At 31.1% G+C, this 23461-nt stretch overlaps 11 protein-coding genes and 1 non-coding gene across 12 annotated transcripts; 2 read left to right on the forward strand and 10 right to left on the reverse strand.

Moving 5' to 3' along the window:
- The first annotated feature begins 22 nt into the window (after positions 1-22).
- Positions 23-105, forward strand: PPL_00237. Its single transcript has one exon. It is a non-coding gene; the product is annotated as a tRNA-Leu (tRNA).
- On the reverse strand, positions 56-1643 carry PPL_00238 (uncharacterized protein; the record flags this gene model as incomplete). The annotated part of the gene is made up of 3 exons (XM_020571276.1): positions 56-187; positions 1336-1381; positions 1615-1643. The coding sequence occupies 3 exons, from the start codon at positions 1641-1643 to the stop codon at positions 56-58; spliced, it is 207 nt and encodes a 68-aa protein (XP_020438550.1).
- Positions 1644-1858: 215 nt separating this feature from the next.
- On the reverse strand, positions 1859-3322 carry PPL_00239 (uncharacterized protein; the record flags this gene model as incomplete). Its single annotated transcript, XM_020571277.1, has 3 exons — positions 1859-1979; positions 2050-2240; positions 2387-3322. 3 exons carry the CDS (start codon positions 3320-3322, stop codon positions 1859-1861), a joined length of 1248 nt encoding a protein of 415 aa, XP_020438551.1.
- A 104-nt stretch (positions 3323-3426) lies between these two features.
- Positions 3427-5888, reverse strand: dhx33 (DEAD/DEAH box helicase; the record flags this gene model as incomplete). Its single annotated transcript, XM_020571278.1, has 5 exons — positions 3427-3789; positions 3878-4114; positions 4198-5435; positions 5502-5582; positions 5657-5888. 5 exons carry the CDS (start codon positions 5886-5888, stop codon positions 3427-3429), a joined length of 2151 nt encoding a protein of 716 aa, XP_020438552.1.
- Positions 5889-6285: 397 nt separating this feature from the next.
- Positions 6286-7274, reverse strand: fttB (uncharacterized protein; the record flags this gene model as incomplete). Its single annotated transcript, XM_020571279.1, has 3 exons — positions 6286-6326; positions 6435-7085; positions 7205-7274. 3 exons carry the CDS (start codon positions 7272-7274, stop codon positions 6286-6288), a joined length of 762 nt encoding a protein of 253 aa, XP_020438553.1.
- A 314-nt stretch (positions 7275-7588) lies between these two features.
- PPL_00242 (uncharacterized protein) lies at positions 7589-9849 on the reverse strand (the record flags this gene model as incomplete). The annotated part of the gene is made up of 5 exons (XM_020571280.1): positions 7589-7751; positions 9034-9099; positions 9165-9573; positions 9645-9758; positions 9789-9849. The coding sequence occupies 5 exons, from the start codon at positions 9847-9849 to the stop codon at positions 7589-7591; spliced, it is 813 nt and encodes a 270-aa protein (XP_020438554.1).
- Positions 9850-10858: 1009 nt separating this feature from the next.
- On the reverse strand, positions 10859-13511 carry PPL_00243 (Rab GTPase domain-containing protein; the record flags this gene model as incomplete). The annotated part of the gene is made up of 4 exons (XM_020571281.1): positions 10859-12430; positions 12743-13065; positions 13163-13288; positions 13397-13511. The coding sequence occupies 4 exons, from the start codon at positions 13509-13511 to the stop codon at positions 10859-10861; spliced, it is 2136 nt and encodes a 711-aa protein (XP_020438555.1).
- A 945-nt stretch (positions 13512-14456) lies between these two features.
- On the reverse strand, positions 14457-15605 carry PPL_00244 (TBC domain protein; the record flags this gene model as incomplete). Its single annotated transcript, XM_020571282.1, has 5 exons — positions 14457-14686; positions 14821-15024; positions 15058-15278; positions 15369-15430; positions 15480-15605. The coding sequence occupies 5 exons, from the start codon at positions 15603-15605 to the stop codon at positions 14457-14459; spliced, it is 843 nt and encodes a 280-aa protein (XP_020438556.1).
- Positions 15606-16967: 1362 nt separating this feature from the next.
- Positions 16968-19102, reverse strand: drpp30 (ribonuclease P subunit p30 family protein; the record flags this gene model as incomplete). The annotated part of the gene is made up of 5 exons (XM_020571283.1): positions 16968-17088; positions 17141-17213; positions 18015-18792; positions 18883-18941; positions 19033-19102. The coding sequence occupies 5 exons, from the start codon at positions 19100-19102 to the stop codon at positions 16968-16970; spliced, it is 1101 nt and encodes a 366-aa protein (XP_020438557.1).
- Positions 19103-19335: 233 nt separating this feature from the next.
- Positions 19336-20280, reverse strand: PPL_00246 (uncharacterized protein; the record flags this gene model as incomplete). Its single annotated transcript, XM_020571284.1, has 1 exon — positions 19336-20280. One exon carries the CDS (start codon positions 20278-20280, stop codon positions 19336-19338), a length of 945 nt encoding a protein of 314 aa, XP_020438558.1.
- Positions 20281-20550: 270 nt separating this feature from the next.
- On the reverse strand, positions 20551-21453 carry PPL_00247 (uncharacterized protein; the record flags this gene model as incomplete). Its single annotated transcript, XM_020571285.1, has 1 exon — positions 20551-21453. One exon carries the CDS (start codon positions 21451-21453, stop codon positions 20551-20553), a length of 903 nt encoding a protein of 300 aa, XP_020438559.1.
- Positions 21454-21864: 411 nt separating this feature from the next.
- On the forward strand, positions 21865-23172 carry PPL_00248 (uncharacterized protein; the record flags this gene model as incomplete). Its single annotated transcript, XM_020571286.1, has 2 exons — positions 21865-22441; positions 22631-23172. The coding sequence occupies 2 exons, from the start codon at positions 21865-21867 to the stop codon at positions 23170-23172; spliced, it is 1119 nt and encodes a 372-aa protein (XP_020438560.1).
- Between the last annotated feature and the right edge of the window lie 289 nt (positions 23173-23461).

Genomic DNA, 23461 nt, shown 5'->3' on the forward strand with positions numbered 1-23461 from the left:
AATTTTTTTGTCAATCATCAAAGTACTCTTGGCCGAGTTGGTCTAAGGCGTCAGTTTAAGGCACTGATTTCTTCGGAAGCGTGGGTTCAAATCCCACAGAGTACATTAAAATAATAGTTGTCCGCTTGCGGTAACATTTTTTTTGTTTGATAAAAAAAGTTATAACTGTGAAAAGTCTTGGATATTTCTTTAAAAAAAAAAAAAGTGAACACTCATAGAAATTCTATAGAAATTCCAGAAGACGTTTATTAACGGTCCATTAATGAATCACCAACCAGAGAAGCTCTAGAATTGTTTACCATGATGAGTCATCAACGAATCCCTTCAAACCGATGGTAAACCAAGAATATAAATACCCGAGAGAACTCCTTGTTTCGATATCTCAATTATTAATTTTGAATCAAGGTATGTTTAATTAAAAGATAATAAATAAGTTTAGATCTCATTTATTAATATCGAATGAAGACCTTTTCTACTTATCTCTCATAAAGAGTACTATCCTAAGAGGTATAATACCTCAGGTACTACTTTACAAAACTCCATTTTAAATTTGACTTATTCGTAATTAGAATGTTTGTAGTCTTTCATTCTTAATGATTTCAGTGATTCAGGTAAGACTCCTTTTATTAATATTTGATTGAATCTATATCCAAACACCAATGATTTCAGTGATTCAGGTAAGATTCCTTCTTATAATATTTGACTGAATTCACTACCAAACTTCAATGATTTAAGTGATTCTGATAATACACCCCCTTATAATATTTGATTGAATCCACCAAAATTCTGAGATTTCAGTGAATCAGGTTACACTCCATTTGATAATATTTGATTGAACTCACTACCAAACTTCAATGATATTAATGATTCGGGAAATACACCTTTTGATAATATTTGATTGAATCCTTCTTCAAACTTCACTGAAACATGATTCAGAGATATTTAATAATTTAAGAGGGTGGCAAAATTCCTCATTCTAAAATTTGATTGAAAGCCCTACTAATTTATAAATGTTTGAGTGATTTTGGAAGTACATCTACATGAATCGGTTGATTGAAATTAAGTCCAAATGATAATAATGTCAGGTTTGGAGGAATGAATTAGATTGTAATAGTTCATTAAATTCTCCACCAAATTCATTTCAGTGACACTATCAGAAGTATTACCAAATGTAGTATTTATTTTGAATCTAATTGTATCACCAATATTGGTGAAATTTTCGATATATTGGTTTAATATTTGATTGGATTATCTATTCTTTGGACTCGGGTTCAACAATCGATGAATAAATTCTATCAATTGTTTTGTATATCTGGATTTTGAATTCTTAACTACATTATTAGATTGGAATAATTCATAATTATTTAGATTATCTGGATGACTTATCAATTTAAATATCAAAAACAAAGGGTTAATATCAATTGATTATAATATTTTAAAATCATTAATGATATGTGATTTTTTTGAAATAGTTGGGTCATGTTAGTTTAATAGCTCTGTGTAAAAAGGTATGGAATTAAAATAGGATATTTCGGTACTAATTATTATTAATAGATATTCCGTATCTACTGTATCTGGTATTACAATCTTATTATTATTCCTCTTAATATTTACAAGTAATGTGATATTACGGTGTTGTTCATTATCTTTATATCTCAAATGATTTTAAACTAAAACTATTAATTTATCAAAGAATTGATCTTTAAATAAATTTCAAGACATTCTTTCCATTGATTAATCTATCTGTCATCTCGATATTCGTATTCATTTTGATTATGTATTTAAATAAAAATAGTAAATAAAAGCAATTAATTGATGGTTGATTTGCAACAATGATCTATTTTTAAATTTAAAAAAATTAATGCATCCCTAAACTTTTCTTGATAGAATTCTCTAAAGCAAGATCTTTCTTATTCTTCACAGTATTGCTAGTAGTGATAATATTCAACAACTCAGCTAGTTTTACTAATTCATCATTACTGATTTTAAATAAGTTAATATTAGTTGGTCATCATTCATACAACCTTTAATATAAATAAATCTACATACTTTGAAATACCATTATCAAATTTGATATCAAAGAAAGGTGTGAATCTACCAAGTAATCTCTTTGATTGAAGTTTAGAATGAATCTCTAAACTATTCTTTTTGATCTCCACCAATGTTTTCGATCCATCTATTCTCTCTTGTTTGTCAAAGAGATATCTATCTTTTTTCAATTCTAATTTAATATCGGTATACTTTTCTATTTTATTTGATACTTTTTATTATTACAACTAATTAATAAACAATTACAAAACAATAAAATAATTAAAATGAAAGAACTATAATACATACAATATGATACAAATAACTCATGAGAACTTATTTGTAGTTGTAATTTTACTTTATCATTACTATTATTATTATTACCACTTTCATTGTTGTTCTTTGGCTGATGTGTTTTAAATGAATTTCTAAGTTGATTTGTAATCACCAATGAACAGTTTGATTGTCGAACGAGGTGTGATAGTTGTTGTAACGCTTCATCTAACCATTTGTATTGGACAGATTCAATGTTGGTACTATCGAGTTGCTCACGAGGTATCAGTCCAGCGAGACTGTCGATCACAACAACGCCAAAGAACTGTTGTTTAAGTGATTTACTCACAATGTCAATGACTTGCTCGGCATACTTTGGTTGCGATATGAATACTCTCGATTGATCAACACCCAACGTCGATGCCCAGCCCGAACTGAACGAGTTCTCAGTATCTATGAACAAACATGTAGCGGTTGGATCTGCTGCTTGAAGTTGAGCAATAAGATGTAGTGCGAACGTAGATTTACCACTGGATGACTCGCCACACAACTCGATAATATGATTCTTTGGAATACCACCGATGCCCAATCTGTAGTCTAACGATATGATTCCACTTGGAATGACATCCAACTTTTCGAAACCATCCAATTCATACCATGATTTATCATATGATTTATATTGATTGCTATTACTACTATGAGCATCATCTTCCTCTTCTTCTTCTTCTTCTTCATCTTGTTCATTCTCTTCATTATCAAACTTTCTCTTAGCATGTTCAATTGGTATTTTACTTTTATGAGATGATACAGATGGCGATGAAGAATACAAATGTTGTCTATCTGTTTTACTCAACTTTAACAATACACCTTTATTTACAACGACATTTGATTTACCACCAGTTGAATATGATGAATATAAAATAGATCTACTTTCTAAACTACATCTTTCAAATAATCTACAACTACTACCTTTTACTTTAATACTATTTATATATACAGATAATCTATTTAAACAAATCATAGATTGTTTAGAAAATAAAAAAAAGAAATTTAACTTTTCATTCTATAGATTATGATTATTTAGAAAACAGTTTTTTTTTGATAAACTAAAAACAGTTTGTTTATTTATTTTTGAGGTTCGGCGGCAGCAGCAGTTGCAACTGGCTTTGAACCATAGTATTTCGGACATAGTTCAGGTAACCAGGTAGGTTCTATTGGTATTACATTTCTTGCAAATGGTTTACTGGTGATGGTGAGTTCGTTGTATAATATATATTGTGGTTTTACATCAAAGAGGAATGATGTTGGGTGAATGTGAATCTCTCTATTGTCTGCCATCGTCTTGTATTTCTTATCGGGTTGCAACACTGCAACATTCAAAAAGAATCCTGTAATAAAACATCGTCTAACTTGTTCTGTTTCACTCTGACAAGATGTTAATTTTATCTTTGAATTTGTACAATATTCAACTAGTTGTTCAAAAACATTCTATTATACATTGTAATTGTGTTTGTTCAAATGAATTAATAAACTATCATTACATTGTGTTGTATTTTAAATATATTGAATTACTTACAACAACTTTAACCATTGATTTTGTATTTATAAAATGATCGTAACACCACTGTAAATTACCATTGACTTTTTGATACTCTCTAAATACATTCAGTAAAGTTAGATGGTCACCTTCAGGTGAAAAGAATATCTTTTTGATTGCTTCAACCTCTGCTAGCTTGTCTTTTGGTGCATAGAATATAGATTCAACTGAAAGCATACTTATAATAATGATTACCTCTTCAACACATCCAAATTCCTAATTTATAATTGTTGATGTTATTTGTTAATAATAATAGATCTAATATAGCAAATGCTGAATAAATATAACATCATATTTACTTGAGATTGTATTAAAGTTTTACTATACATTGGTTCCAATGGGAATTGTGACATTCTCTTACCGAGATCCGTTAGTTTGCCTTGTTTGTCGAGTGCATCGAGACAGTAGAGTTGTTCGAGTGACTTTTGAACGGTGGGTAGTGGCGGTCTCTCGAGAAAGTCAAACGAGAGAACATCGTCGATTCCAATGGTTTTCAGTTGTAGTATGACGTTGGCAATGTTTGATCGTTTGATCTCTGGTATCGACGAATGATCCAACTTTGCAAAGGTATCCTCTGTGTACAAACGGTAGCATTGTCCCGGAAACTCACGACCCGCTCTACCCGTACGTTGTTGTGCCGACGCCTTTGAGATTGGTATGACCGTGAGTGTATCGATTCCGATCTTGGCGTTGTAGAGTCGCGATTTAACGACACCGGTATCGACGACGTATCGGATACCGTTGATTGTCAGCGATGTCTCTGCAATGTTGGTGGCGATGATCACCTTTCTCGTGCCTTTGGGTGCGCGTTCAAACACTTTCATCTGCTGCTCCTGTGGCATGGCAGAGTAGATCGGACAGACCAGCAGTTGCTTGGCGGTCGACGGCAACCTCGGTATTCTCTCGTTGAGCAGCTTCTCAAGAGTGTCAATCTCTTCTCTACCGGTGAGAAACACCAGGATGTCGCCGCCATTGCCATCGTCTTCATTGCTGTTGCTCTCGTTGCCGTTGTTGACATCGAGATGTATCTGTAGCACCGTTACCAAAGCAGCGTCCAAATAATCTTTCTGTGACTCCTCGCAGTAGTAGATACGCACGGGAAACTGTCTTCCTTCGATGTAGAGTATGGGTGCCGCGTTAAAGTAGCGCGAGAACATCTCGGCATCCAACGTCGCAGACATAATAACAATATGGAGAGAAGGTCGTTTCGCTTGGATGCCCTTGATCAGAGCAAAAAGCACATCGGTATTCAGTGTTCTTTCGTGTGCTTCGTCGAGTATTATAACAGAGTATCGCTTCAACATTGGATCGATCATCGCTTCACGCACCAACATACCGTCGGTCATGTATTTCAGCTTGGTTTGCTCCGATGTCTTGTCGTCGAAACGCACACAATAACCTACTTCCTTGCCCAACTCAACGTCAATCTCCTCTGCCACTCTCTTTGCAATCGATATAGCAGCAACTCTTCTCGGTTGTGTAATAGCAATCACACCATTCTTTGTCCAACCATCTTCTCTCAAGAATTGTGGAATCTCTATTATTTATTTTTCATTTTAACATTTTAATACAACTTTAACACATAATAATTATAATAACATACGTGTTGTTTTACCGGTACCAGTCTCTGAAATGATTACAACAGTTGGATGTTTTCTAATATTCTCTAATAATGCATCTCTTGCTATATATTATATTATATTATATTCTAATTATCAATACAATTTGTAATACTTTCATATGTTAGATTTGACTTACCAGAGAATACAGGTAAATTTACTTTTTGTTGTTTAATTTCATTTTGTTTTTGTTGTTTTTTTAAATCCGTTTCATTCTTTAAACTACTACTATTATTATTATTGTTATTATTATTGTTGTTATTACTATTGTTATTATTGTTATTATTGTTTACTCTTTGTCTTTGTTGTAATGCTTGTCTTTTCTTTGAATTCTTATCAATCTTTTTAACATTAAGAGTAGGTGGAACCATATCTTTTATCTAGATAAATATATCTTTCTTAATCTTAATTAAAAGATGTTTAAATTAACAGACTTTCGTTTCGTTTTTTTTTTTTTCCAATCAAAAAAAGTTTTTTTTATCATGATAAAAAAAACAATCAAAAAAAAAAAAGATAAATTTGCAATTGTTTGTCTTTAATCAAATAAATAAAAATTGTTATAACACTATTAAATATATTTGTATTATAATATTAAAAGATAATTTTCAATGTACATGTATCAAGATTTATTTTGTCGATTTTAAATAATACTTTTTTTTTTGTTTTTTTTTTTTTTTTTGGATTGTTGTTTTTTTTTTTTTTAATTAAAGCATAAAGTGTTTTCTACTCAATTGCTATAAAAAAATTTAGTTACTAAAAAATATATATTTAATCGTCTTTCTTTTCGTTTTCATCTTCACCTTTGTTATCTGAAGATAGGATAAAAAAAAAATGAAAAAAAAAATGAAATAAATAATTTGTTAATAAAATATTTTTTTAAAAAAGAGATAAATAAGAATTTGAATTATTTAACTTACCACTACCTTGAATATCAGATGTCCATAAGGTCAAATTGTCACGCAACAATTGCATGATCAAAGTGGAATCTTTGTATGAGTCTTCAGAAAGGGTGTCCAATTCAGCGATGGCATCGTCAAAGGCATTCTTGGCTAAATTACAGGCTCTCTCCGGGGAGTTCAAAATTTCATAGTAAAAGACAGAGAAGTTGAGGGCGAGACCCAAACGGATTGGATGAGTTGGTGGCAATTCAACGATGGCAATATCGTTGGCGGATTTGTAGGCGAGCAATGATGACTCGGCGGAGGCCTTACGTGGTTGACCGTTGGCAAACTCGGCCAAATAACGGAAGTAGTCACCCTTCATCTTGTAGTAGAAAACACGTGACTCACCAGTCTTGCTAGATACGATCAGGTTCTTGTCGAGGACATTGAGGATGTCGTTACAGATGTCAGAGAGTTCCTTCTCGACCTTTCCTTTGTATTCCTTGATCTTGGTGACGTTGCTTTCGTTACCCTTGCTCTCTTCCTTTTGTTCAATTGATGAGATGATTCTCCATGAGGCACGACGGGCACCAATAACATTCTTATAAGCGACAGACAATAAATTACGTTCCTCAACAGACAATTCAACATCCATTTGAGCGACCTTCTTCATTGACTCGACCATCTCTGTAAAAAAATGATAAAAACAAAAAAAAAAAAAAAAAGAAATAAAAATAAAAATATTAATAAATAAAATTATTATGTTTATGATGATGATCATCAATCAAATAATAAATTAAACTTACCTTCGTATCTCTCAGCTTGTTCAGCGAGCTTGGCCATGTAGACGCTATCTTCTCTCTCTTTGGTTGCCATTCTGTGTGTATGTATATAAAATTAAATTAGAGATATCAAAAAATAAAATAAATATTTAAAGTTAGAAATTATAATGATGGATATTTTAATTAATTTTTTTGGTGTGTTGTTGGATGTTGTTGTGTGAACAAAAAAAATTAATTTAAAAAATTCAAATAAAAAAATAGAAAAAAAAAAATTCAAAAAATTCAAAAAAAAAAAAAAATTGCAAAAAAATGTTCTTCAAGCATCAACAACAATGATCTTAAGATTTAGTTAAAATAATTATTAAAGAGTAAAGTTGTTTGTGATCGTAGTTTGCTTTGATTGATTAATTAATAATGATTATGATTTGATTTGATCGATTTTAGATTAATTGATTCGTTGATAGATTGATTAGTATTATAATTTATGTCAAGATAATAATTTTTCTTCTTTTGCAATGAAATATAAATGATTTGATTTCGGTCGACTAAATATTCTATGTTTTTGGTCTTACTTCAAAAATAATAAATACTTTGAATAAATTAAGATATGATTTGGTTTGGTTTGTTTTGGTTGAAAAAATTAAAGTTGAATGACTGATTTGATTGCTTTTTTGTTTATGATAATATAAATAAATAAATGAAAAGATTGGATTTAATAAAATATTTCAATATTTATTTTATTAAATCCAAAAATCAACAACCTCCAAATCAATCAATTTTGATCAAAAAAAATAATAGAAATATAAATGATATTAATTTGGTGCTGAGGAGTAAGTGTAAGTGTGTTTATTTAAATTAAATGGCAAAAGAAATAAACATTGACAATCAAAAAAAATAATAAAAAAAAATAACAACAACAACAAGTTGACTACGGATATAACTAAAAACTCCTTAATATTAATAATACTTGGTGGTATACTAGTATTATTAAAATGGTAGTGTACACTTTTGTTTGTTGTTGTTGTTGTTGTTTTTTTTTTGAATAATTATGAATATGTGTGTTTAAGTAAAAGATAATAAACAATAATAAATAATTAAATCTTACCTATTATGTGTGTGTGTATATATATATGTTGTTTGAATAGTTTTTTATAAAAAAAAAATAAATAAAAAGGTGTTTTGTTTGGGTTTTTTTTTTTTTTATTATTAATTTTTTTTTTTTTAATATTGAAAGTTTGAAGTGAATGGGTAAAAATTTTTTTTTTTTTTTTATTAATTCATTTTTTGTGTCAGCCCAAAAAAAGCAAATTTATCATTTTTAAATTATCATAATTGATGATGAGGAACTGTGTGGGTGCTATGTATCTCAAAGATTTTTTTCTTCTGTCACTTTGATTGATTCTAAATTAGGACGGTGTCAAATCAATCTCAAAAAAGAATCATAGTAATAACGTTATCCTATGATTCTATGATTTTTTAGATTTGATTGGTATCATGATGAGTGGAATAAGCTTGGTTCCCTTTTTTTAATAATCAATGATATTCTGACTTTTAAAGAAAATCTAAACACCCTACACTTTTTGTTTTTTTTTTTTTATTTCAACCGACCGACTGACCGATTTCATAGTTATTCGTTAACAGTACAATTAGTTTTATTTCATTTAAAATACACTTTTTTTTTTAAAAAGCTTCTTATAAGTTTGTTATTTAAAGATATATTTTAGTATTGTTTTTAAACACTTTTAGGAATAACATATTATTATATCATCTGATATTGACCTAATCCAAAAATCGTAACACATTAAATATTTAAATTTACAATCGACTTTGACAAATTTTTTAGTATAAAGCACCTATTTCTTTCCAAGTAAAGAATATCAAATACGGATTCATTCTTTTTCTTTGCGTTGACATTCACTCTAAAATTATTTGATTCTCATTGTGTTATGCAAACATACTTTACTTTATATACTTATCTATTTACAATGATTTATTATTATTATTATTTTGAAAATATTGATCGATTTGTTGATTTAGTGAGTTTAATTGTGATTTGAAATGATCTAGATCCTGATTGTTGTCAATGAGAATATCTGATGATTTCAATACCGATGCAACTTGTTGTCCTTTGGGATCGGGGTTATTGGACTCACGTTGATCGATCTTTAGAAACTCCTCGTATTCCAACGGACCTGTCTCTCCGACTCTTGCTCTCGATACCAAACGTTGATATCTCACCGATGGTAGACAATCTACACCAACCAAACAAAACTGATGCTGACCAGCTCTCAGCTCTTTTACTTCATCGGGATGTCTAATTGAATCTATTACATAGTTGCTATTTAAATCTAAATTCTTTAAGATCATTGACGCTAGTATACCTGCTCCATATTCTTAAGATTATATCAGTCAATATAATCATCATCATCATCTGATCTTAATAAATGTTTATCTAGATAATTACTATTTCTTAATTCATTGCCCATGGATATTAGATTATCTCTTGTCTCTGGTATACTTCTTTGCTTTAGTTCACGACGAAGAGCATCAGAGAGTGAGAGTATACCATAACCTTGATCTTTAAAATATGAACAAACACTCGATTTACCTGATGCATTCAAACCACAAACCCCTATTATTCTACCAATTGATTTTTGTATTGTATTCATTATATATATATATATCTTTTTTTAACTTTGCATTTATTAATTAATGATGATCAAAAAAAAAAAAAAAAAAGCTTTAGAGCATGTTTATTATTTTTTTAATAAATAATTACAAATAAGAAATTACAAAAGAATCGGTGATAATAAATAATATTGTATTAAATGTCATTTAAATGGTTGTTGTAGACATTGTTTGAAAGTACTCCCAGTAAAGTAATGGGAAATCAAATACCCAACGTATTAAAAGTTTCTTTGTATGTTTACTGTCTTCTTTAAGATTGCAAAATTCACTATTTATCTCTTGGTAGGGATTAGAATTCAAAGAAATATTCATACCTCCTAGTTTAGTTATTTTTTCTAAATAGAAAAAGCCAATTAAAAAAAGTTTTTTCTTTAGATATATAAGTCTATCTTTTAAACTAGTACATACTTATTAAAGTCATTTTAATGATTTTTATCTTTGTCGATGTTAAATAATGATATATTTCATTATAGAAATCCTCTTTTTATACTTTATCAAAATTATAATGTTGTAATGATCAACCTTACATTGTTTAGAGAAAGTAATATTCAGCATGAACATTAAAATGGTTCATTCCGATATATTAAGTTAAATAGTGGTATATACATCTTAAATATAACTATTTGTGTAGTGTGAGTGTACTCAATCCAAATAAGTGTAATCTGATGAGCCAAACAATAACATAAATCAAAACAAATAGATTTCTTTTGCCTCATTAAGAAATAATAATAAAAAAATTGAAAGTGATAAATTTATAAATAAAAGATAAGTGCAGTGAATGTGTGATCAAGATGGGGGGGGATTATCCTTTGTTTTAATTGAAAATGATCATCACAAGATTGATAAAGTGTATAAAACAGAGTTAGCTTTGTATTTTAATAATAGAAAAACTTTGCAATTTAAATTGTAGTAAGTAATAAATAAAATGTTTTTTTTTTTATTAGGTAGCGTTTGTTCATTGAATTAGTAATTATGTTTTATTAGAGTTGATTAGTCGTCGAGCCAATCATCCAAGTCGGCAGGTGGCGGAACAAAGTCATCTGCTGATGTGGTAGGTGTTGGTGTTGGAGCAGGTGCTGGTGTTACTGTGGATTTAGAGGTTGGAGTATTCGAAGCTTTACTATTTGATTTTGGTGTTGTTACTGATTTTGATTTTGTTGTTGTAGTTGGTTTGACTGGAGTTGAGAATACCTGAGCATCTTCATCGCTACTGTCGACTCCTTCGTTCTTGGCGACTAGTCCATTCTCTTCGTCATCGTCGTCGTCATCATTGAATTTAATGACAACAGGTTTCTTTGATTTTGATGAAGGTGTAGGTATTTTAGGTGTTGTTGCTGCTGGTGCTGGTGTTGTTGATTTGGATGTAGTTTGTTGTACATTTGGTTTTGGTGTAGAAGATGGTGATGTTACATTGCTTGGTTTTGGAGTTGGAGTTGGTGTCTTAGGTGAAGTTGACATTGGTGAGCTCGATACTTTTTGAGTGGGAGATGATGATTTTGATGGAGTAATGGTAACTGATTGTGATTTGGCTGGAGTTACTGTTGTCTTTTTGGGTGGTACAACTTGTTGTTGTTGTGCTTTGTCATCATCATCGGAATCGTCACTGTAAAATCCTTTATCATCATTCTTTGTTACAAATGGATTACCTTTGTCATCATCATCGGAATCACCACCGAATGAATTGGCAGCTACTGGTGATGCTGTAGTTTTCTTTGAGGTGGAGGTTGGTGTTGGTGTTGAAGTTGATGTAGCCACCTTGGTTGTGGTAGTGGATACAGGTGACTTTGATAAATTGCTATTATTATTATTAGTAGTTGGTGATTTAGTTGTTTGTGTTTGTATTGGTGTTGATTGTTTTTGAACTGGTGTTTTGTTGACTACTGGTTTGACAGGTGTTGAGAATACTTGTGCATCTTCATCGCTGCTGTCATCACCTTCATTCTTAGTGACGAGTGGATTGAATCCGTCATCGTCATCATCGTCGCCAAAGGAATCTGCTTGTGGTTTAACTGGTTCCTTCTTTGCACTGCCACCACTGATCACACTCTTCAAGAATGAAGTGGCAGCTGATTGTTTAGGTTTACTCTCATCATCACTATAGAAACTATCTTCTCCACTCTCACCAGGATTAAATTCATCTACATTTTCAATTTTCTTTGGAACAACTGGTTTCTGTTGTTGTTGCTGTTGTTGCTGTTGCTGTACTTGTTGCTGTTGTTTCTGCTGTGCTGCTTGTTGTTGCTGTTGCTGTTGTTGCTGTTGATTTGCATCTTTATTCATACCAAATATTCTACTAAAGAATCCACCACTTCCACTCGATTGTACTGATGGTGAAGCTACAGTTGTCGGAATTGGATTAGCCATTGGAGCTGACTTTTGGCTTGGTAGCGAAGTAGATAAAGATTGTTGAGAGGTTTGTGTTTGTATTTGTGGAGTTGCTGCTGTTGTCGGTGACTTGCTTTGATTCGGTGAAGTTTGTTGTTGCAGAGCTTGTTGCTGAGCTTGTTGAACTTGTTGCTGTTGCTGTTGTTGTTGCTGTTGTATTCTAGTTTGATCTAATCTCTTTACATGTTCATTGTAGTTCTGGTCGGCTATCAGTAGATCGACCTCTTCCTGTGCCGAGTCAAACTCTATTTTGTTTCGGTCGAGTTGCTGGAGTATGGCGTTTCGCTGCATATGCAAGAACGGAATGTTGAAGAAGCTGATAATAGTTTTCAGTCCAAAGGCGTTCAACATCGATGCGTCGATATGATACATATGAGTGCGACGCTCACACAGCTCTTCGATTTCGGCGCGCGTCACCGTCTTGGAGTAGTCGCCGAGATCGCGGTAGTTGGTGATGAGCAGCACATAGAGTTCCTCAGGGATCTTTACTAGTTCCTTCTCGACGTACTGGAATGTCCAACGTTTCTGTGGATTCACCATAAAGATAACGGCGTTGGCATTCTTCATAACATCGATGGTCTGAGCATCGAGAGAGTGTATCTTGAAACTTCCGCTCTGTCCACGTTTAATCTGCTGTGAGATATCGTCTTTTGTAGGTGGATTGAACTCATTCGTTGTACTACCAATATCCGACAACTCTTGATGTTGTTGTTGTTGTTGATTATGTTGTGTAACAAGTTGATTTGTCTTTTTCTTTGTAGTTGCGACGTCAACAACATCCCAAACTTCAACATCAACAATATCATCTGTATCTAAAAATAGTTTAAATAATTAAGTAAGTAGCCACTTATAATATATATATATATATAGCTAGTTTATCATTTCTTATCTGATTGAATAAGTACTTACTTTTATAATTCCAATTTATATGTGATATTTGGATCTCTGGAGTAGGACTATATTCATGTGAGAATGGTTTACCTTGTAACCTATGAAAGAAACATGTTTTACCTGTATTTCTTTCACCTTTTATAACTAATTTTACTATAAACCAATATTATTATTTTGTATTATCGGTATGTTAATAAAAAAAAAGATCGATTGAAATGTAAAGTCTCTTTTTAATATTATTATTATATTTACAATTATATTTTGAAGCTCTTGTATTTAATTTTCTTCTCATTTCACCATCCATTAACCCAATCTCTCTATTTCTCATCTCCTCAGGAGATAACATTCTACCATTTTCATTTCCCATTTTTTAAAAAGTCTTAATCAAAGTCTAACAAGTTAAACTTTAAAGTTAACTAAAAACTAAACAAAAACTATCTTTATAATATACTATCTAATTTAATATTATAACATAACATATGCATAAGTACAATAAATATATAAATAATCAAAATGAAACTAAACAAATGAATAAATGAATACCATTTGGCAGGCAAATGTGACAGATTTTTTCAAATCAGAAAATTCAATGGAATAATTATTGTAGTTTTTTGAAATTAATTAAAAATAAATAAAACATAACTTTATATTTATATATGTATTGTCTAAACAAAAATCTAAACTATAACATTTATATATTATAATTTATTGTGTGTGGTTTTTTTTATTTTATTTTACTTTTTTCTATTTCTTTTTAGTTTTATGTTATGTTTTTTGTTATCTTATTGGTTTTAATGATTTCAAATGAGATTGTGCATTGTGATATAGTTCTCTATAAAGATGTGCGGTTGAGAATAGATCTTCGATGTCTCTTTCCTCCCAGTTTTGAGTTGGAGGTTTCTGCAGGAAAATCATAATGTCTGGGAAATCTTTTTGTTTCAGTTCGTCCGACCACAACACCAAAAATGCGGCACACACGTAGATGTGGAACACACTGAATCCCTCGCGTTCACACAGGTAGGTATCCCACATTCTTATGACCAGTGAGAATGGAATCTCACGCATCAACAAACAATTCATCCAACGGAATGCAAACTCAATGAACTGAGCGTCTTGCTCGGCGAGATGACTGCACAGCGACGAGTTGATCGTCTCCAGCAGTCCCTTGAGCTGGACGATCATCCTCTGAATGCCAGGCTGTGCGAATGTGTAGTGATCTTGGATGCCGTCGAGCAGCTTCGTGAGACACCAGTAGCTGTCGGCCTCGACCATGAACAAGACGGCCGGGTCGAGTGTGTCGACCTGGCAACTCTCAATGTCCTCCACAAACTCTGAAAGAAAAACATAGATGAATGGCGTCGCCAAATCGTTGATTCCCTGCACGTAGCCAGTCGAGGGATGACGTATTCCCCAAATATATAAAATGCGCTCCAGTATCTCTTGGATCAACGGCTGCTGGAAGAGCGGAACCGACGGATTGGTGCGCGGCACGTCCATCTGGATCTGCTTGAGTGTCTTCTTGTCGGGTTCGGTTCGCTTCTCCTCGGAGATGTGATACTGTGGTAGACAGTCGCGATACTCCTTGCGCTTGCGCTCCAGTGTTTCATCGCGACGCTCGCCATTCGTCGGCAGATAGCCCAGCAGTATCTTCCAGGACATCGGTCGTTTCGACTTGCTGATTCCACGCCACGCCAGTTTCTTTAGTGCTTCCAAATCGACGTTTCCAGCACAAAGCAATTTTTCGAATCGTTTCAATTTCGTACTCTTTTCATCGTAAACATTTGATCTATTATTATTATTATTATTGTTATTGTTATCTATTCCACCACCACTTGAACCTAGTGAATTAATGGATGAAGATGAAAGTGATAGATGATTCTCTGATGATAATGATGTGGTGGATGGTGAATTACTATTGTTGGGTGTGAGTGATGATGATGAAAATGATTTTGGTGAATTTGAATCTGGTGTTGAATTTATATTATTATTGCTATTATTATTACTATTACTATTATTACTATTAAAATCTACAACTACACTTGTACTATCTGATTGTACTATTTTAGGTGAAACATATTGATTATGATTAAATATTGCTGATTGATCATTTTCTCTTTTTGATTTCGGTATAAAACTATATTGTTGTTTATAAATATAGATAAATTAATGATATAAACTAAATATATATATATATAAAAAAATATATATATAATTATAAACATACCCATTAAACTTTTCAAATTTATGTGGAAGGTGGTTATTAATCGGTTTGGCAGTTCCTGGACTCTGTTTTATCAATTGATAATAGTTGATTATTATTAATATCAAATCATACACATTCAGTATTCTTTATGTAATCTTTTAAAAATATGTATAAACAATGTACCTTTCTAGATGAAAATCTCCAAAAACTCTCTTTCATAGGACTGTTTGTATCGCTTGTTAAATTTGAATTACTCATGTTTTAGTTTGTTTTGTGTTTTATATATGAATTGAATTGATGTTCAAAAGTTATTTAAATATCTATGCTATGATACAATAATCTGATTATATTTTAAGTTTCAATATCTGTATCTGTTAAATTTGTATACTATATGCTATATGTTAGTTAACTATTAAACTTGATAATAGAATATGATTTATATGATCAATGAGTTTGTCTATGTAGTTGATTTGATTCTTATGTACTTGAAAAATGAATAATTTCATTACAATATTTTCCAAAACAATCTTATGTAAGTGAGAGTGAATTGAATGAATTAATGAATGAATGATAACTCTTACTATTGGTTTTCGTCTATCTATAAAATCCTGTTTGTTTGTTTGTTTGTCTATTTATTTGTCAATCTATAATGTATCTGTTATATAATTATTATTGTTGTCTATCAGTCAGTCAGTCAGTATTAATGAATAAATTCTGAATGAATTGAATTATTTGTGAGGGGTTGATTGATTGATTGATTCAAAGATGATCTTGTCAAAATAACATTATAATGATTATTATTTTAAATTTATTAATATTATTATTATCTATCTATCTATCTATGCATATAATATATAATTAGATTTAGTACTTTGATTTGATTGATTAAATATTTAACATTCAAATTCAAATTAAAATCAAAATAATTCTATATTGTATTGTATTGTATTGTACTGTTAACAATATTATTATTATTATTACTATTTAATTTTGCATTAATACAACTAACAAAAACAACAGCAACCAACAATTGTGTTTTTAATGAGTTATATTATCAGTACAAACAATACAACAACAACAACAACAATTTTAATTATCATAAATAAATAATGAATATTTGCTGTTGTTATGATTTTGTTATGTTATTGTCAAAAAATTATTATTATTATTTTTAACACTCTACACATTAAAAAAAAAATGAAATAAAACAAAAAAAATATACAAACTGCAACCTCACCCATATCACATGTATTTATAGTTGTCATGGTTATTGTGTGTGGTGAAAAACAAAAGAAGAAGAAGTGGATTAACCAATAACATGCAAAACAAACCACACATTACCATCTACAGACAATCATCAAAGGTTTAAAGAGATGAACTTGATATTGTTTGTTTGTTTGTATTGCAATTATTATTATTATTATTATTGTTGTATATAAGATATATATTGTGTTATGTATGGTTTGTTTGGTATCGATGGACTAATTAGGTGTATGGATGTTTTGTTTGTTTATTGACTTGGTTTTTCTCTGCTGACTAATATCACCTAACTTTAGTTAGTTATAGGTTTTTATTTTTACTTATTTATTTAGTTCCATTAATTAATGTAGTATTTGTAATTTAAATATCATCACAATTGATATGGTAATCTGAATTGAGTTGATTTGGAATTGGGTTGGATTTGTGATGGAAAGTAAAAGAAATGACATCGAGTGACAAGTAGTAGAGTGGTGTGATGTATCTTGTAAAAACACATCAAACTAAACGAACCAACTACAACTACAACTACAAACTCAAAAATAAAAGTGTCTTTTGTACGAATGTACGATTGTGATATCATATGATGGATATTATCATTATCCATCTCTTAATAATAAACTACTATTGTCATCCATGAGAAGTACTAAACAGAACGAATGAATATTTATTGTTGTTTGTTTTTTTCGCGATCTAGTCTAATCAGTTTTATAACATCACATTCTACAATGATCAGGTGAGTTTGTGATTGAATACGGGAATGGGGAAATGACAACAAACAAATCACCCAAATGTATGTACACAATAATGGTATTGATTGAATGATCATCGTTCGATCGATCTGTCAGTTAAGTTACATACCAATAGAAAAGTTTTATATTGTTACTAAATATTAATTCTTTTTTTTTGCAATTGTTTTTTAAGACTCTATAGATTCATTATTTAAATTATTATTACTTTGCTTATATTATATAATGCTTGCTATTAAATTATTATTACTTTTTAACAAAACAATGAGTAAACTATTTTTGTTTCTAAAAATGTTTGCAAGTTTTTGTTGTTTCTGTGGTTTTAAAACAACAACTAAATTTTAGTGATTTTTTGGTTTTTTTGCCCATTTCTCAAACAAATCGACTCAACTGATTTGCTCGATTTTATGTAATCCCAAAAATAAAACAAATTTATTTATATCTATTTTTTTGTTTTTAATATAATTTGTTATGTGTGTTTGAGAAAAAGGGGGAAATGAAGATAATGATACACTACAATGATAAAAGTATAGTTAATTAGTTAGTTTTTGTTTTTTTTTTTTTTGAAAATATTAAAATTTATAATTATAATTTTTTTTTTTCATTTATTTTAGTTAAATATCCATTTTATCATCGTTATTACTTGATTTTTTAGATATACTTGCTGATGAAGTTGATGAAGTTGTTGATGTTGTTGTTGTTGAATCTGTTGAATTGTTATATTGATTTGTATGTTTTGGATGTGGGGTGGTGTTACCGGATGCCTGTTGTTGTTGTTCCCAGTGTTCTGCTTCCTCCTGAAGTGATTTGATGGTGGATGGCGTGTTGATGTTGTTGGCGCTCAGCGCCATCAGACCGAGTTGTGATTTACGTGAGGCACCGTGCAACACTGCCGAGTGCGGGTGTGTACTGACGGCAGCCTTTGCCTGATCGAATGTCATGCCAAACAGATGACCGAGATTCGAAATGTCGTAGGGTGATCTACACTTGTTGAGTTCACTGCTGTTCGAGCTGATAATGATGTTCTTTCCGTAGCTCGAGCGAATCAGATTGTTGGCGTTGGTGAAGAAGACATCGCGATCTTCCTCCTTGGAGAAGAGTGGCTGGTACGTCAACTCGATGAATATACCGTTGGCAATTGCCTGACGAACACGCTCCGGCTTGATGTGATACCGACAGAACTGATTGAATGTGATGATGTCGATGTCATTCGATGTGCAGGCGCTGTTGAATATCGATTGGTCGTGTGCAACGATGCCAACGAGATCGTATGATTTCACAACGGGATTGTTCTGATTGACCAACTTGAAATCATTCATCGTTCTACAATTCACTTGTAATCTACTGTATTGTTTGATCTCACGTGAGCATGTTCCTATTCTCATCCAACCAGATGTAGTACCTCTATTCCCAACATCTACTTTCTTTATTTTACAAACCTAAAACCAATTAAAACAACAACAACAACAATAAAAAATAGAGATTTAATATTAAAATCAAAAAGTAACTTTATATAAAATAATAAATACATCTTTAGGTGTTAATTTTCCTTCTACAGTATGCACCAATGCAACCGCATCATATCCCACTAAAATATAAATGAAATGAAAGATGTTATTAAATGTATATTCAGATATAAATATCAAACGTAGATTCTATCTATCTTATTTTTAACTTACATTTATTTAAATATAAAACAACATCTCTAGAATAATCTGTATATGGTACTGAAAGATCATAATAAGTCATTGTCTTAATATATATATTATTATTATTAATTTATCAACTTGAATCAAGAAATAAGTGAAAAGTTATCGACTAAAAAAACACATGACAATAACAATAAAAAAAATGATCATATCTGAAATGATCGATCTATTTTGATCATCGACATATGAAATAGTATATATATATAAGTCATTAATGTATATATATAGATTTTTGATTTATATTTACAAAAATGTTTTTATTTAGTTGCAGTTTTAATCTAATAGAATAAAATCATTAATATCGAAACCAGTTTGTTCGAAAAGGTAACCGTGTTGATTAGATGTAATCAATACTTGGTTATAATGGAATTTACAAGAGTGATGAGTATGTCCGAATATCCATGCTTTCAAAGCGGAACTCTCTTTAGATATCAGTGTTGATTGGTCACTGTGAAAAGCTGTGTTTTGAGGTTGACCGATGAATCTAGGGTGTGAAGTGAACTGATTCTTTGCCGGATTGCTTGGAAGTGGTGCGTGATGCGTCAGAACAATATTCTTAAAGCCAGGCGGTGTAAATTTCAATGCACCCGAAACAAATCTAACGGCTGCCTCATGTAATCTGTTGGTATCATCAAAATTTAATAATCTGACATTGTTTTTCTCTTTCTCTTTTGTTGTTTCATCTTCTACTTTATTAGTAGTAGTAGTTGTTGTTGTCTTTGTTGCTGTTGTTTCTTCTTCTTCATCATCATCACTCTTTATATAGATTCTACGATAATCATTCATTCCTGTTAATACTAGATGCGATTCGGCTTTACCTACTTTTGTCCAGAAGGTACTTCCAATGATACGATATTCATCGAGTTCAAAGATGTTGTTGTCGAGATAGACGATGTTTGTGTAGGATTGACAGAGTTGTTGAAGTTTGTTGGCAATCTCATCCATTGTCTGAATGTAGTCTTTTTTACTGGATTTGTTGTAATATTCGTGGTTGCCAGGTACGTAGAATATTCTTTCATAGACAGGTGACACCTTTTCAAACAACTTGCCAAGTGTTTCAACAGTACCAATATCACCAGGTATTGCCAAGAAATATCTAGTATCAGCTTCTCTCTCGAATTTGAACAGGCCCTCTATCTTTTGAAGTTGATCGCCTCCTGTACTCTCTCTAAACATCTCCAAATGTATATCTGAAACATATCTAAGTATTCTTTTCATTTTTATTTAATATAATTTAAAATAACAAATGCTCTTTATTGTTTAAAAGTATACATTTATTAAAATAGTTTAAAAAGATATATAAAGAGGAAAAGATTACCACCATCAAACCCAAATGTCACACTTTTCAGATTCTGAAAAACCTAAAAAGAATTCTGTTCAAAGAATATTTTTGGAATTGAAAAATAAAATATGTTTATTAAAAAAAAAAAAAAAAAGTTATTATTGAAAATTAAATAAATATTTTTATTATTTTTATAATTTTATTAATTAATTAATTTGATCTAAAATAATATGTTCATTTATTTGGAATCCAATATCTTTACTTTGATATCCAAGTTGATTAGAGGCAACCAAAACATTGTTAAAAGTGAATTTTGTGCAATAGTGAGTATGTCCAAAGATCCATATTTTGATTTTGTTGTCTTCTGTCATCCATGCCGATTGATCGCTTTGAAATACATTGGTAATGGGAGATCCAATGTGATCTGGATTGGAAGTGTAGATTTCTTTTGACTTATCGCTATACAGTGGTGCATGATGTGTGAGAACAACATTCTTTCCTCCCTCTGGCGTAGAATGAAGCAACTCATATATATAATGAACGGATTGCTCGTGAATCATTGTGATGTCTTTGGGTAGTACCAGTCTTTTGCCAGCGGGATTGTTGTCATCACGAATGAAAATACATCCATAGTCAGGCCATGAACTAGCGATTCTCTGTGACTCTTCTTTACCTATCTTTGTCCAGAAAGTACTACCAATAATTCTGTATTCATCCAATTGATAATAGCCATTGTTTAGAAAAGATACATTGTCAAACTTTGAACATATCTTTTGAAGCCGATCATTGATTTCATCCATTGTCATGAAAACCTTGCCATTGTAATGGTAGAAGAACTCATGATTTCCAGGAACGAAAAACACTCTCTCGTATACTGGCGATACTGCTTTCAAAAAAATCTCCAACATTTCGAAATTCCCAATATCTCCTGGAATAGCTAAGAAATATCTTGTATCCTTCTGCTTTTTGAAATCATAAAGTCCATTCACACTCGACAACGATGGTAATCTCTCTAGATGTAGATCAGATGCATACCGAAGTATTCTTTTTATTTCTGATTTATCGATATTATCATTACTTTTACCAATTAATTTATTTAATAAAAACATTATTATTATCAAATTTTATTAAAAATATATAAATATATTTATATCTTTTTTAAAAAGACAGTTTAGGAAAATTAGATAGACAGTTGCAATGACTTTTTTTTTTTAAAGATTCACAATTTATTAATTTAGATGTTTCTCTTGCTCTAGTTTCTCTTTCTCTTACTTTGTTGCGCTTGTCTCAGAGATGAAAATCTATAATTATGAATAGATTATCAAACTTTTGTTATTGATGAAATATTAAAATATTTAATTATTTTATTATAAGAACAAAACAATATTTTAATTGGTATACGTGAGGTGTAAATTTAATTTAAAAATGCAGATCATAAAATGAAGCTGCGAAAATTCAACAAAAAAAAAATGAAATGATGTTTAAATTATGCAATTTTTTTTATTTTACATTATTAAACAATGCTAGCAAGAAGATTATTACAACTACAAAAGCAACAACAGCAATGCTGTTCATCTTTAAACATTAATAGAGTTGCATCATCATCATCATCATCATCTTTATTATTCAATCAGAGATACCATAATCAAATCAATACACAATCATCATTCAATAATAATAATAATATTAGATACTATTCAAGTAAACAAAAACAACAACAACAAAAGGATGATATAAAGAATAAAGATAAATATCAACAGGTAATGCATCCTGATGAATTAATGAGACAGAAACAAGAGGAAGCAGCAAAGGAGAATGAAGTCGATGATCCAGAGTCATTGGTACCGTTGGACCCAGTTCAATTCATTACAGAGTCTGATCTTGGTGTAAAGTTTGTAATTGACGTTCCAAAGCCATTGGAAGCTGTCTCTGAGAGAATACACAAAGCCATACAAGATAAAGACTACAGATATCTCAACCCATACACCTACCTCTTCCCAACACGTACATTCGCTCTCGACGCCGCATATTTCCCACTCAAAGTAAGAAGTATGTTTAAATCTATGGTACCATTCAAAAGAGAGAAACTTGAAAAGAGTAAGTGTAATTAGTTTATTAATCAAAATCAAACCTTTAAACAACAACAACAACAACAACATATATTAATATAAATATATATTCTAAAAACAAAACAAAACAAAACAAAAGGATTACTTTTAAATTTCCAGAAACTGATTTCTGCAATCGAGAACAATGAAGTTGAAGTATTGAATAGTATGAAATTAGATGGTACTCAGATGGCAATCGAATCGTTTAGAGATGTATTCCACACGCTGAGAGCAGAGAAGATCGATTATAAATTCTCGATTCGTGACATCCGTGTGGTGATCGACCACATCGAACCGGCACTGCCATTCTTCCAGGCGAATGCACTCTACTTTATCGACGGTGAGTTCCGTCTGCCATCGATTCTCGGTGACAAACCAATGCACATCAGTTACTACACACCGATCGTATGGCTTTCAAAGTTCCCAGAGATGACCGAGAACGACCAACGTGAACTCGAAGACATCAACTTTGACACTGAGATCGAGTGGAAACCGGCGCGTATCGAAATGGTCGGTGTAGTCCGTGAGATAGCCGACAAGAAAGTTGCTGAAATCATGGCAAGACTGAAGGATTCCTACAAGAGAATCGTTGAAGAAGCAGAGGAGCGTCAAGAACAACGTTTAGAATCAGAAAAGAATAAGTCTTCACAACAACAACAACCAAATCAATCACAACCCAAAACAAACAACAACAACAACAACAGCAACAACAAGAAATAAGATAATAAGATGTTGTCAACATAACAAAACACAATTTAAATTCCAAACATACATTCACGATATTGTGTTCGAATATAAACAAAAAACATATGTTTTTTTTTTTTCTGTAAATGAATGATCAAACACAAAAATAAATCAATTAATCATAAAAGATATTGAGTACAATAGATCTCATTGAAAAAAGTAAAAACAACAAATTTTTGATTCATTTTTTTTTTTTTTTTGGGTTTTTGTTTTATTTTAAGTTAATTTGCACCACCCATAAAAATTTGGTCAAAGGGTTGGTACC

This window comes from Heterostelium album, assembly GCF_000004825.1.
Source record: "Heterostelium album PN500 unplaced genomic scaffold PPL_scaffold1, whole genome shotgun sequence".
NCBI classification, from domain to species: Eukaryota; Evosea; class Eumycetozoa; order Acytosteliales; family Acytosteliaceae; genus Heterostelium; species Heterostelium album.